Here is a 12619-nt window from a genome sequence, read left to right as displayed (position 1 = left end):
CGACCTCCCACACAAACCCCGAAGACCCTGATCTCTCCCTGACCTCCGCTATACAAACCCCGAAGACCCTGATCTCTCCCTGACCTCCGCTATACAAACCCCGAAGACCCTGATCTCTCCCCGACCTCCCACACAAACCCCGAAGACCCTGATCCCTCCCCGACCTCCCACACAAACCCCGAAGACCCTGACCTCTCCCCGACCTCCGTCACACAAACCCCGAAGACCCTGATCTCTCCCCGACCTCCGCCACACAAACCCCGAAGACCCTGATCTCTCCCCGACCTCCGTCACACAAACCCCGAAGACCCTGATCTCTCCCCGACCTCCCTCATACAAACCCCGAAGACCCTGATCTCTCCCCGACCTCCGCCGCACAAATCCCGAAGACCCTGATCCCTCCCCGACCTCCGTCACACAAACCCCGAAGACCCTGATCTCTCCCCGACCTCCGCCACACAAACCCCGAAGACCCTGATCTCTCCCCGACCTCCGTCACACAAACCCCGAAGACACTGATCTCTCCCCGACCTCCGCCACACAAACCCCGAAGACCCTGACCTCTCCCCGACCTCCCTCATACAAACCCCGAAGACCCTGATCCCTCCCCGACCTCCGTCACACAAACCCCGAAGACCCTGATCTCTCCCCGACCTCCGTCACACAAACCCCGAAGACCCTGATCCCTCCCCGACCTCCGTCACACAAACCCCGAAGACCCTGATCTCTCCCCGACCTCCGCCACACAAACCCCGAAGACCCTGATCTCTCCCCGACCTCCGCCGCACAAATCCCGAAGACCCTGATCTCTCCCCGACCTCCGTCACACAAACCCCGAAGACCCTGACCTCTCCCCGACCTCCGCTATACAAACCCCGAAGACCCTGACCTCTCCCTGACCTCCGTCACACAAACCCCGAAGACCCTGACCTCTCCCTGACCTCCGTCATACAAACCCCGAAGACCCTGATCTCTCCCCGACCTCCCTCATACAAACCCCGAAGACCCTGATCTCTCCCCGACCTCCGCCGCACAAATCCCGAAGACCCTGATCTCTCCCTGACCTCCCTCATACAAACCCCGAAGACCCTGACCTCTCCCCGACCTCCGCCACACAAACCCCGAAGACCCTGATCTCTCCCCGACCTCCGCCACACAAACCCCGAAGACCCTGACCTCTCCCCGACCTCCGCCACACAAACCCCGAAGACCCTGACCTCTCCCCGACCTCCGCCACACAAACCCCGAAGACCCTGACCTCTCCCCGACCTCCCCCATTCAAATCCCAAGGCTCCAATCTCTGCCCGGCTGCTTTCCCGCTCGACAGGCAGCCAGCGTCAATCTGGCTGGCTGCCGGGCGCAAAACCTGGAAGAAAAAATGTAATCCTTCCAATAAGTTGTGACTGCAGAATCCGACCCGCTAACTTCACTTCCGGGGTTTGCATCCGAAAAAATTCACCCCGATCTTTTCCTGGTCCGAGTAAATATCGGGGCCTGTGAGTCTAGAGCCAACTCTGACCAATATTTAGTCTCAGGGTTAAGCTCAGTGCGAAGTTTGCCAGTCTCAGCTGTAAATGGGAGACAACACTACAGATTATGGGCAAAAGGTATCTCTGTACTGTTCAAGCACAACTCCGCACTATTGATATATAATAGTAACTTGTCTAACTTGAAAGAAAATGCATAATAGAATAATGCCACTATAGTATGGAGTGCAACAGTAACAGCTTGGAGATAAGACTGCCAACCACAAGTTAGCAATAATAAAATTACAGGATTCAAATGAAAATACTTGTGCGACATTAACAAAAGTACACTGAATTCATTTTCATAACTTTTCTGTCTGCATTCTTTTAGTGGAGTTTATAACTTATTTATTTTAAATGGATTTGTGACAACATTAAAGTAGGGTTGAGAAAAATATCAGACAAACTTGTTAAGTGTTCATCTATTAGTATTCCATGCCAGAATTTCAGGGCCGTTGATAATTTCCATCAAATGGCACTAACTCTATCATTAAGATTTCATGTTGGCTCCATCTAATTCCTCTTCATTTAAGGATCACATGATTAGCAATTTTATTTTCATCGTCGCTGGGTCAAAATCCTGGAACTCCCTACCTAACAGCACTGTGGGAGAACCTTCACCACACGGACTGCAGCGGTTCAAGAAGGCGGCTCACCACTGCCTTCTTAAGGGCAATTAGGGATGGGCAATAAATGCCGGCCTTGCCAGTGACGCCCACATCCCATGAATGAATAAAAAATATATAACTTTTCTTTCCTTAGACTCTGGCGATATCATTCTACAGAAGCGCCTGGACTACGACAGCCCTGATGTTGCAAAAGTTCACCTTTTACCCATCAGAGCATATGATAATAATCGGACACACTCGTCCACTTACACGCTGACAGTGTCTGTGGATAATGTGGATGAAGCACCAGTTTGCGATCCTGCATTCACAGTGGGAAAAGGTATCTATCTCAAGACTCGCGTAAGATTACTTTTCGTAAGGTTTCAATAGTACAACAAAATGATCTTAATTTCAGCAATTGGTCCAAAAGTAAAGCTGGATTCCCAGGTTCAGGTTGGTATTCCGGCTGTGAACCTGCAGAATCCAGTGTGGGAAAAGAAACCAGCACAAGTTGTGCTTTTGTTTCAAACAGTTGGATTGAAGCCTAATGGAATTTAAGTGATTAGAGGAAGAAGTTTTCTTCAAAGCAGGAATAAGTGGATTTACTTCTGGTAAAGATTAGCTTCTGCTTAAAATTGAGATTTTGCCCAGTCACTCGATATGTCAATTTAAGCATTCCAATTTAGGCCAAGCTTCCTTTACACATACAGTGATACGTCAAGCACCGTTGTTCTTCACTCTCCTCAGCAAGAATGTCTACTACTCTAGGATGAACTAGAGGGCAAGGATAACACCTGGCTCCTTTTTCTATGACCAACTATCTCCTTAAACCCCCAATTCTCCATAAATTCCAACTTATCCAAACTCTGTTGCATGTATCCTGTCCCACGCTAAGTCCTGTTCACCTGTTCCTCAGTGACATATATTGCCTTCCCATCTACCAATGCCTTAAATGTTAAATCCTTATCCTTATCTTTAAATCTTTTCATGGACTTGCCCCATTATATCTCTGCAATCTTCTCCAACTCTACATCTTCCTATAATACTGGCCTGTTTTGCATCCCTCCCTTCCTTTAGCCCATCATTGGCAGCCGAGCCGTCAGCTGTCTGGGCCCTGCTCTCTGGACCTCACTCCTTAAACTTTTCTACCTCTTTGTTCCTTTTTAAAAAAAACCTCCTTAAGACCCATCTCTTTGACCAAGCTTTTGGTCACCTTTCCTAATCTTGTCTCTCCTCTCCTGGCTCAGCGTCTGTTTTCTGTACACCTATCCACGAAGCACCTTGGATACAGTGTTCAAATAGAAGTTAATTTTATGTTGTGATATCCATTTTCCTTGGCTTGTGTGCGTTCACCAATCGGCTGGTCATGCAGTAAGTCTTGCGGCTAAAATCGACAATAAGTTCATGTTTAGGAGTTTTTGAATACTTGCAGGTTGTGAAATTTCTCCTGCTAATAAATTTTACTGAAAAGTTGGCATGAGTACAACACAGGAAATTCCAATTTTTGCTAAAATTATTAACGTAAAGAATTTAACTGCAAAAAATATATACTACCTAGTGTATGGATTGTGCTTTTAAGCATTCCTGCACTTTTTAATACAAGCAAATAGTTAAGTATCTGTTAAAAATGCTGAGTGGCCACAACATTCTAATAATATTGCACCTGCAGGTGGTGCTGTACAGACAATGTTATGTGATTCATTAATTTAAGTGGGAAACTCACTTGTGTTACGTGACAGGTTACTTTCAAAAGGCTCATCTATTATTAGAGGAGAGACTGCCTGGTATAAACAGAAAGGGATGAAATGCCAGTATATTGTTGTATAAAGCTCCACGTGTCACCAGGTTATGTGTGTGTTGATGTGGTTTTCCATGTTAAGATTATCCAATGGCCTTTCTTCTAACCAGGTGTTTCTCTTACTATTCCTGAGAATTTTCCCACCTCTGCATCAGTCTATCAGATTCTTGCTGCTGATCCAGATGCCACTGATTCTGTTACAGTAAGTAAACACAAATCAAAATTCTTACTTTGCCTTGGTTGATAAGGAGATAGCAATGATATCATTGTAAAGGAATGGTGTTTATTCACTCGTGATTAATGAATTCAGAATAGAATCAGTCCAGTATGCACCTTGTGCATTGATCTACGGGGGCCTATTTTCAAAATGTAATTTTCCCTCTCTAAACATGTCTCTCCACCTCTCTTCTTTTGAGACCCTCCTTAAAACTTACTTCTTTGACCAAGTTTTTGGTCACCTGCCCTAATATCTCCTTCTTTGGCTCGGTGTCAATTTTTGTCTGATTACACTCCTGTGAAGCGCCTTGCGACGTTTTAACTACGTTGAAGACTATATAAATGTGAGTTGTTTATGTTTACTTAATAGTTGAAGTTAAATTCAGTAGCATTTGTAACAAATCCATTACTGTATTTTTGTGATTTAATTTAATGTTAACCCAGTTATTTTAAATCAGCTAACAAATACATTAAAATAGCACACAAAGTAATTCTCCACGAGTGCACTAACACATTCATTACATATACCACCAGTATTAAATATTACATTTCAATCCACGAATGTCAGTTGCAAATCGTAATGCCAGGTTGTAAAACAGAGGGTGCAATTTCACCGGTTGGTCATTTTATTTAAAAAGGGGCAATCCAATTTTACTCTTTCAGTGAGTTTTCACTATGAGGAAGAGGAATTTGGTGCCTTCAATGTTAAAGCTCATTTTCCACTATTAATGCCCATCTTTCTGTAAGTTATCAACTCATCAATAAATCCTTGCCACCAATGCGTTAAAAACATCAACAAAGCAAATAGGTAAGAGGCAGACACAACCCAGTTTAGTAAGAATAGCATTTTCAGGACTTATAAAAGTTCCCATGTTATAACTCCCCAGTTCCGCAATGTTTCTGTGGTGGGGAAGAGCAACTGGTTTGATTTTAAACTTTAAGACTAAAGATAAAAATATTAGTTTTGCACCAGCTGCAGTACATCAGCAATCAATGTAAAGTTGAAGCAGTGAGAGACTACCTGTTTGAAGCAGTGTCATGCCGAAGTAAAATATCAAACTGATGCTGCACCTGAACTGCACATTTTGCCTCACGGTGGCACCAAAACCTGTGGCATTGAGTAGTCACCAGATATTCAACTACTGTCAAACTCTGTGAAGATTAAATGAATATTATCAAATAAAGATAATGGAGGTAATTTTGACCTTGTGCTAAGTTGTGAAACGGGTGATTGCGAATCGACAGCCCGCTTTATATTTCTCCCCATTTTTAGTTCCATTGACTTCAACGTTCTACACTATTGCACAAAGTCAAAATTACCCCCATGTTGTTGAGTATAGTGATTCTGTAGTGATTAAGGGTCACTTAATACCAAAATAAGTGACAGGAATTGATTTTTCAGAAAATCAAATCTGAGACAAGTTTAAAAACTCTTGTTTCAATACATCCATAATATATTAAAATCCTTGAGTTTTTTTTGCTTTGTCACAATTGTGATACCAGCCCATTGAAATCAATAGGTAATAAATACATCTGTAAACAATTTTACAACACCAAGTTATAGTCCAGCAATTTTATTTTAAATTCACAAGCTTTCGGAGGCTTCCTCCTTCGTCAGGTGAACGATGTGAAACTTCGATGTTCACCTGAGGAAGGAGGAAGCCTCCGAAAGCTTGTGAATTTAAAATAAAATTGCTGGACTATAACTTGGTGTTGTAAAATTGTTTACAATTGTCAACCCCAGTCCATCACCGGCATCTCCACATAATAAATACATCAACAGCCCCAATCCATTGGGTCACGCTGCAATGGTAACACCTGCTCTTCTCGTGTCTTCCACTGAATGACGCTGTAACCTCTCTTTAAAAAAAACAATATTACGAGACAAAAAAGCAAAAACACTGCTGAGGCTGGAAATCTGAAACAAAAACAATTACAAGAAGGCCTGCTATTCATACTTGCTCCAGAGGTGGCACTGCAACCTCTCTCGCCTTGTTAGAACGAACAGAGTTAAAAGACGTAGCATTTCCTCTGGCCAACTGTGAGCAAGGCCGAGGGAGATTTATTCGTATTGTAATTGATAATCATGCATCACATGAGGGAATTCAAATACCCATGAGATTTAGGTAGATTACTCCTTTTCCTATTGCACAATACACCAATAAATTGCAAATTGTTCTGAAAATTAACTTCAGCCTCATGTGGGACTGCATTCTGGATCATGTTTTCCTCAGACTTTACTTATTTTATCTAATTTCACATCCCAGTACAGTATTACAAATGAAACTGCAGGAACTGCACGTTACTTCACACTGGATTCTAACAGTGGACTGATTTCAAGAAGTTCCATTTCACCTTTAGATTATGAAGATGGTGTGAAGGTAAATGGCTAGAATTTAAATATTTACTGGCTTGCAAACATCCTGTGTATTCTAACAATGATAATCTGGTAAAGCAGGTTAAGTTTTGCTTTATGTCCAGAGTATTTAGAGTTCGAAGTTCTAGCAGTCTAGGTTAATAATGGCAGAGTTATTGTCTGATTACTCTCCAGTGAAGTGCCTTGGGACATTTTACTATGTTAAAGGTGCTATATAAATGCAAGTTGTTGAGTTCTCAATTGTAATTGTTACTTCTGCAGTTCTTTGATATGTCGTACTTGGATATTGAGAGATTATTGGAAAATTAATGTTTCACTTTTTTATTTCCTTCTACAACAGAGATTTCAGATGAAAGTCGTAGTAGCTGAAACTGGAAAGAGCAGCCCTAAATCTTGCATTGGCTCCATTACAATTAATCTTGAAAATCTCAATGATGAATCACCACAGTTCATGTGAGCAGTTTTGATTTTGCCTTATGAGTATGTGACATTTAGAGGTTTGGAGCTACAGATTTGTTAAGCCCCCTATTTTCAACTTGCTGCAAGGGATTGTGAATGTAAATAATTACTTGTAGAAACATTTTCTACCATTGTCATTATGGCCATTTTGCTTTAGGCTGTCTGCCAGTCGAGAGAGAGAGACAGACAATGAAGTACAACATTTGCAACTCACCAGCAAAGCTTCATTCCTTTATATCTATTTTGATGACTGAATGCTTTGACCTATTGATGTTCATGCTGTTAACATTCAAACTACATTTTCAACTGAGTAATTTTTACTCTTTATGTAATAGAGGCAACATGGGGAATGATTTTAGCCTGGAAAAATGGGTGGGTTGGGGCAGGGCAGTAACAATTGCAAATATCTAAAACCCGTCCCCAACTCGCCCATTTCCGTTTTTTATGGGGGCAGGACGAGGGGCGGGCAACCAACCCACTTTCGGGAGGTGGGTCAGGCATTAAAAGCTTTTAAGGAAGCTGTGGGCCTCCATTTTCAAAGTGTTTTGATTTTAGCCCCTGGGGGTGGGGATTCCAGGGCCTTCTCCTTCATGTCACGTGAGAGGAGGCAAGAAGGCCCGTAACGGTAGGTAAGTGCCTCTATAGCACAGCTTGTGGGCCCGGAGGAGCAGGAGTGATTCCCTCAGGTCCAATAAGCCTACCTGCAGCGACCCCTGCCCCCATGATCTCCTACCCTGTAATGACCCCCGACCCTCCTCCGTGACCCTCGACCCCCATCCCAATCTAACACTTGCCTGATCACGCCCTCTTCCTGGCACTTCTCCCGCCCGACTGAGATCCAGCCTGTCAATCAGGCAAGTCTATCGGGTGGGAAACCAGCAAAAAAGAAAAAAAACAACGTTCTTATGTCAAAATCGTAAAGACACCCGGAAACCTGGGCTAAAATAATGCCCATGGTACCATTTCTCACTTTTTATTTTGGTGACATTTCTGCAAGAGATAAAGTTATTTCATTTTGGACATAACCATAAATGAAGTAATTGAATCAGTCCAAATTATTAAATAAAATGGGATGACCTTGTTAATGAACTGAGCATGCTCAGTTTTCTTGCTGCCTTAAGGCAAGCTTATATATCCTTTAAAAAATTTAACTGACGCACACCAGTGATGCACCTGGACATGCTCAGTTTAAATGAGGAAGCCCCATTCTTTGTTTTTGGTGGTTGCTCTAATGGGATACCAAAAGTGTTGCCTCAAGGTGCCCTTAGGGATGAGAATTTGATTTAAGGTTAAGGTTTATCTGTGTAACTACGTGCATAGAATGATTAAGTCACGTCATTGTGTTTTTTAAGGGCGATATCACCAAATCCATTAACTATTAATGAAAGTCTGCCCTGGGGAACGTTGTTAATAAAAGTTAGTGCTACAGACAGGGATGTGGATGATGTCATTTACTATGAGTTTGTGAAGGCTCATGCTGGTTTCCTGATCGAAGAAGGTAAGATCAAACTCACGTGTTCTAAATATAGCGTTAGGAGGCCGTGTTTTTTGAAAAAATAATAATTTGGACCTTAAAACTATCACACTGCACTTTGAATGATGTGTGATAGAAACCTAATAAATATTAATAAGACATCTCCATTAATTGTTCATGAAATTAAAAGCTAGAAAGCTGGATATTCGCAGCAGCCTCTATAAAGAGGAAGACAGCTTAATGTTTCGAGTGTCAGCAACCATCAGATCTGAAACTGAAAGATAAGCCAATATTGGTTATAATCAATTCAGAAGATAATAGCCAGGAATTTCCTGCAATGGTGATATTGGCGACAAATGCCATAAGTTAGACGTTTTTTTTTATTCGTTCATGGGATGTCGGCGTTGCTGGCGAGGCCAGCATTTATTGCCCATCCCGAATTGCCCTTGAGAAGGTGGTGGTGAGCCGCCTTCTTGAACCGCTGCAGTCCGTGTGGTGAAGGTTCTCCCACAGTGCTGTTAGGAAGGGAGTTCCAGGATTTTGACCCAGCGACGATGAAGGAACGGCGATATATTTCCAAGTCGGGATGGTGTGTGACTTGGAGAGGAACGTGCAGGTGGTGTTGTTCCCATGTGCCTGCTGCTCTTGTCCTTCTAGGTGGTAGAGGTCGCGGGTTTGGGAGGTGCTGTCGAAGAAGCCTTGGCGAGTTGCTGCAGTGCATCCTGTGGATGGTACACACTGCAGCCACTGTGCGCCGGTGAAGGGAGTGAATGTTTAGGGTGGTGGATGGGGTGCCAATCAAGCGGGTTGCTTTGTCCTGGATGGTGTCGAGCTTCTTGAGTGTTGTTGGAGCTGCACTCATCCAGGCAAGTGGAGAGTATTCCATCACACTCCTGACTTGTGCCTTGCAGATTGTGGAAAGGCTTTGGGGAGTCAGGTGGTGAGTCACTCGCCGCAGAATACCCGGCCTCTCACCTGCTCTTGTAGCCACAGTATTTATATGGCTGGTCCAGTTAAGTTTCTGGTCAATGGTGACCCCCAGGATGTTGATGGTGGGGGATTTGGCAATGGTAATGCCATTGAATGTCAAGGGGAGCTGGTTAGACTCTCTCTTGTTGGAGATGGTCATTGCCTGGCACTTGTCTGGCGCGAATGTTACTTGCCACTTATGAGCCCAAGCCTGAATGTTGTCCAGGTCTTGCTGCATGCAGGCTCGGACTGCTTCATTATTTGAGGGGTTGCGAATGGAACTGAACACTGTGCAATCATCAGCGAACATCCCCATTTCTGACCTTATGATAGAGGGAAGGTCATTGATGAAGCAGCTGAAGATGGTTGGGCCTAGGACACTGCCCTGAGGAACTCCTGCAGCAATATCCTGGGGCTGAGATTGTGTGCCCCCATCCCCCAGTGGTGAATTTATTCTAAATTGTAGTGATTTGAATATGCCACAGCGAGGATAGTGGCGAATCAGAGGGGGCGCAGCCAGTGGTTATCTCTGCACCAAAGGGAATTCAATCTGCTCACCTGGCTCATTGTTCAATTCGTCTATAATTCTGATTGGCATTTTTAATTTTAAGAGAGACACTAATTTACTGTCAACATTACCATTCTGTGCGTTTTGAGAAATTATAATTTGCCAAATTGGAAAATATCCCAACTCTTCACACCTGAATTTATTTCATACTTTCCTGAAGCTGTGCTTTGCATTGATATTATTCAAAGTTGAGTAAGCTACAAGTACCTGTTAAAAAGCCACACATAGAACGAATTCAATCAAACACAAAAACAAATAATTGTTTTACAAACAAATATAAACATTTTTAGTTTTGGTCTGATGTAATGCCAGCTTTAATTTTTTCATGTTTCTTACCTAATCTCTCGCTCTCCCTCTCATACACATGCCAATTTTGCTCATTTATTTTTGTTCTACAAACTTCATATACTAATTCTCACTAGCCAGCCACTTGTTTACGCAAAAATACGTGTTCGCTCCACCTGATTTATCGGGAAATCCTACTGGTTTCTTGAAAATTAATTTATTTCTTCAATCGCGGCTCAAGATATCCGAGAAGAAATGACTCTTCTAAAACCAGTATTCCTTAGCACCCTGTGGAAAACCACCTTAACCCGGACAATTTTAAGTGCAGTGAAACTCACTCTATCCAAAAGATAAGCGGAATAATTTAGTTAATATATTTTAGATTGTTTTGTTGCTTTAATGGACTAGAGACATCCTTCAGGGACAGAGAGTTTGCTCTATCTGTGTCTGTACTGCTCGGTATTATGGCCATCACTGTTGTGATATGAGGTTATTTACTGACCACGATATTTTTGAGTTCTGGCTGCTTTTGGTGTTTGAGATTATGGTCCAAAAATACGTGTTGTCACTTTATTTTATTAAATATACATAAAGCATATTGTGGGCCATATTATACATTTAAATCAGATTACCTTAGATTTTGTTACCTTACATTTTTTAAATAACTTATATGAAGGTTTTATTTAACTATACTTACATTTTTGAGGGATGTTTCATTTTTGGACTATAAACTATGAAGAAAGAGAAGCAGAGCAACTGAGGACTTAGCCAAACAGCTGAAGAGAGAAGACAAATATATTTTCAAATTGCTTTTCTTCAATATTTTGTTTATTGTAAAACCAACATGAACGGTCAAGGCCCAAAGTACAGGACACTATTTAAGGTTCAAAAAAGCAGAATAGAAGAGGAGATAAATTAAGAGATAGTGACTGTGTTTTCAAAGCCTATAGATGATAAGAGAAGCTGTTCTTTTTTTATATACATTTAATGTATTGATTACAACTTCCTGTGTATTAGAGGTTTTGGTGGCAGTCTGTTCAATCCACCAGATCTTCACAAAGCTTCTCAGTAAGCTGTTGACAGGATAAATGATTTTCGTTTTGAAGTATTTTGGTCTGACAAGCATCAAGTTGGTGAGAGCACTATCTTGAAATTCAATCCAAATAAAAACATAGGTTGAAATGACTTAAAGACAGCTTCAGTAAACTTTAGCAAGGATTTATAACTCTTTTGCCTTGAAGTTAAGTTTCAGTCAAACAAAATGAGGGAGCCAGCAGCACCATCTGGAATTTCAAGAGAGTAACAAATGGAAAGGAAAGGATTTGTTAAACAGTAAGATATTGATGGTGAAACTTAATTAACCTTTGAGGGCTGTACAAGTATTTTGCTACTGTAATCAATAATATATGGAGGGTACCAGGCTTCATAATATTCAACTTAGAAATTATGGACAATTGTTTGAAGATTTGATACAAAAGAAAAGAGATGTACAATTTGAAATCTGATGTGGTCTTTTTAGTAGAATTCCAACTGTTTCCTACTCTGCCTGAAGTTTCTAAAATCTTTTGTCATGGAAAGGACCAAACATAGGATAAGAGGCACAATATTATTAACATGTCAACAACTCAAGCATGTAATATAGCACCAGATGTAAATTGTATGTTACATGAAGGCATTTGTCATGTGGTAAACAAAATGCAGACATAATACATTCAAACTGTTTTCAAACTTGACTTAGGTCCGTATTATTTCTATGCTGCCATGACAATTTCAGAAAATATTCTATGTCCTTACCAGTTTGGGCACAATATGAGAAGTTAATCTTTAAATGTTTTTGTTGTTTAAGGGATTTTGTTGTTTAAGTGATGCTTCTGTCACCATTGAATGATTAGACCTCGACTCTAGTCAAAGAAATATGCTCTTTAATATTCCAATGGCGATCGCCATTACTATGTTCAAAATTCTTTTACAGACACAGGTGAGATCAAAGTGGCTTACCCCTTGGATTATGATGACCCCAACACACTTACCACTCCAATACTGGAAATAAGAGCATATGATTCAGACAGAGTTCATTCCTCCACAGCCACACTTACTGTCTATATTGCTGACATTAATGATAACCCTCCTCATTGCTCCAGAAAGCTCTATATGTGAGTATCACTTTTAAGATTATGGGATTCTAAATAGAAGGTCTGAATTTCAATCCCAGACTAGATTAATTCCTGGGATGAGAGGGTTGTCCTGTGAGAAGAGATTGAGTGAAATGGGCCTATACTCTCTGGAGTTTAGAAGAATGAGAGGTGATCTCATTGAAACATATAAGATTCTGAGGGGGC

At 41.7% G+C, this 12619-nt stretch overlaps 1 protein-coding gene across 1 annotated transcript; it reads left to right on the top strand.

The window, feature by feature from the left end:
• Positions 1 to 4069: 4069 nt before the first annotated feature.
• On the top strand, positions 4070 to 8743 carry LOC137341784 (cadherin EGF LAG seven-pass G-type receptor fmi-1-like). Its single transcript, XM_068005286.1, has 5 exons — positions 4070 to 4134; positions 6416 to 6529; positions 6866 to 6978; positions 8337 to 8482; positions 8649 to 8743. The coding sequence occupies exons 3-5, from the start codon at positions 6875 to 6877 to the stop codon at positions 8741 to 8743; spliced, it is 345 nt and encodes a 114-aa protein (XP_067861387.1). The 5' UTR covers positions 4070 to 4134; positions 6416 to 6529; positions 6866 to 6874.
• Positions 8744 to 12619: the final 3876 nt, after the last annotated feature.

The sequence above is a fragment of the Heptranchias perlo genome, chromosome 24 (genome assembly GCF_035084215.1).
Source record: "Heptranchias perlo isolate sHepPer1 chromosome 24, sHepPer1.hap1, whole genome shotgun sequence".
NCBI lineage: Eukaryota > Metazoa > Chordata > Chondrichthyes > Hexanchiformes > Hexanchidae > Heptranchias > Heptranchias perlo.
The sequence above is the reverse complement of the archived record's forward strand: the minus strand, read 5'-3'. Positions and strand labels throughout refer to the sequence as shown.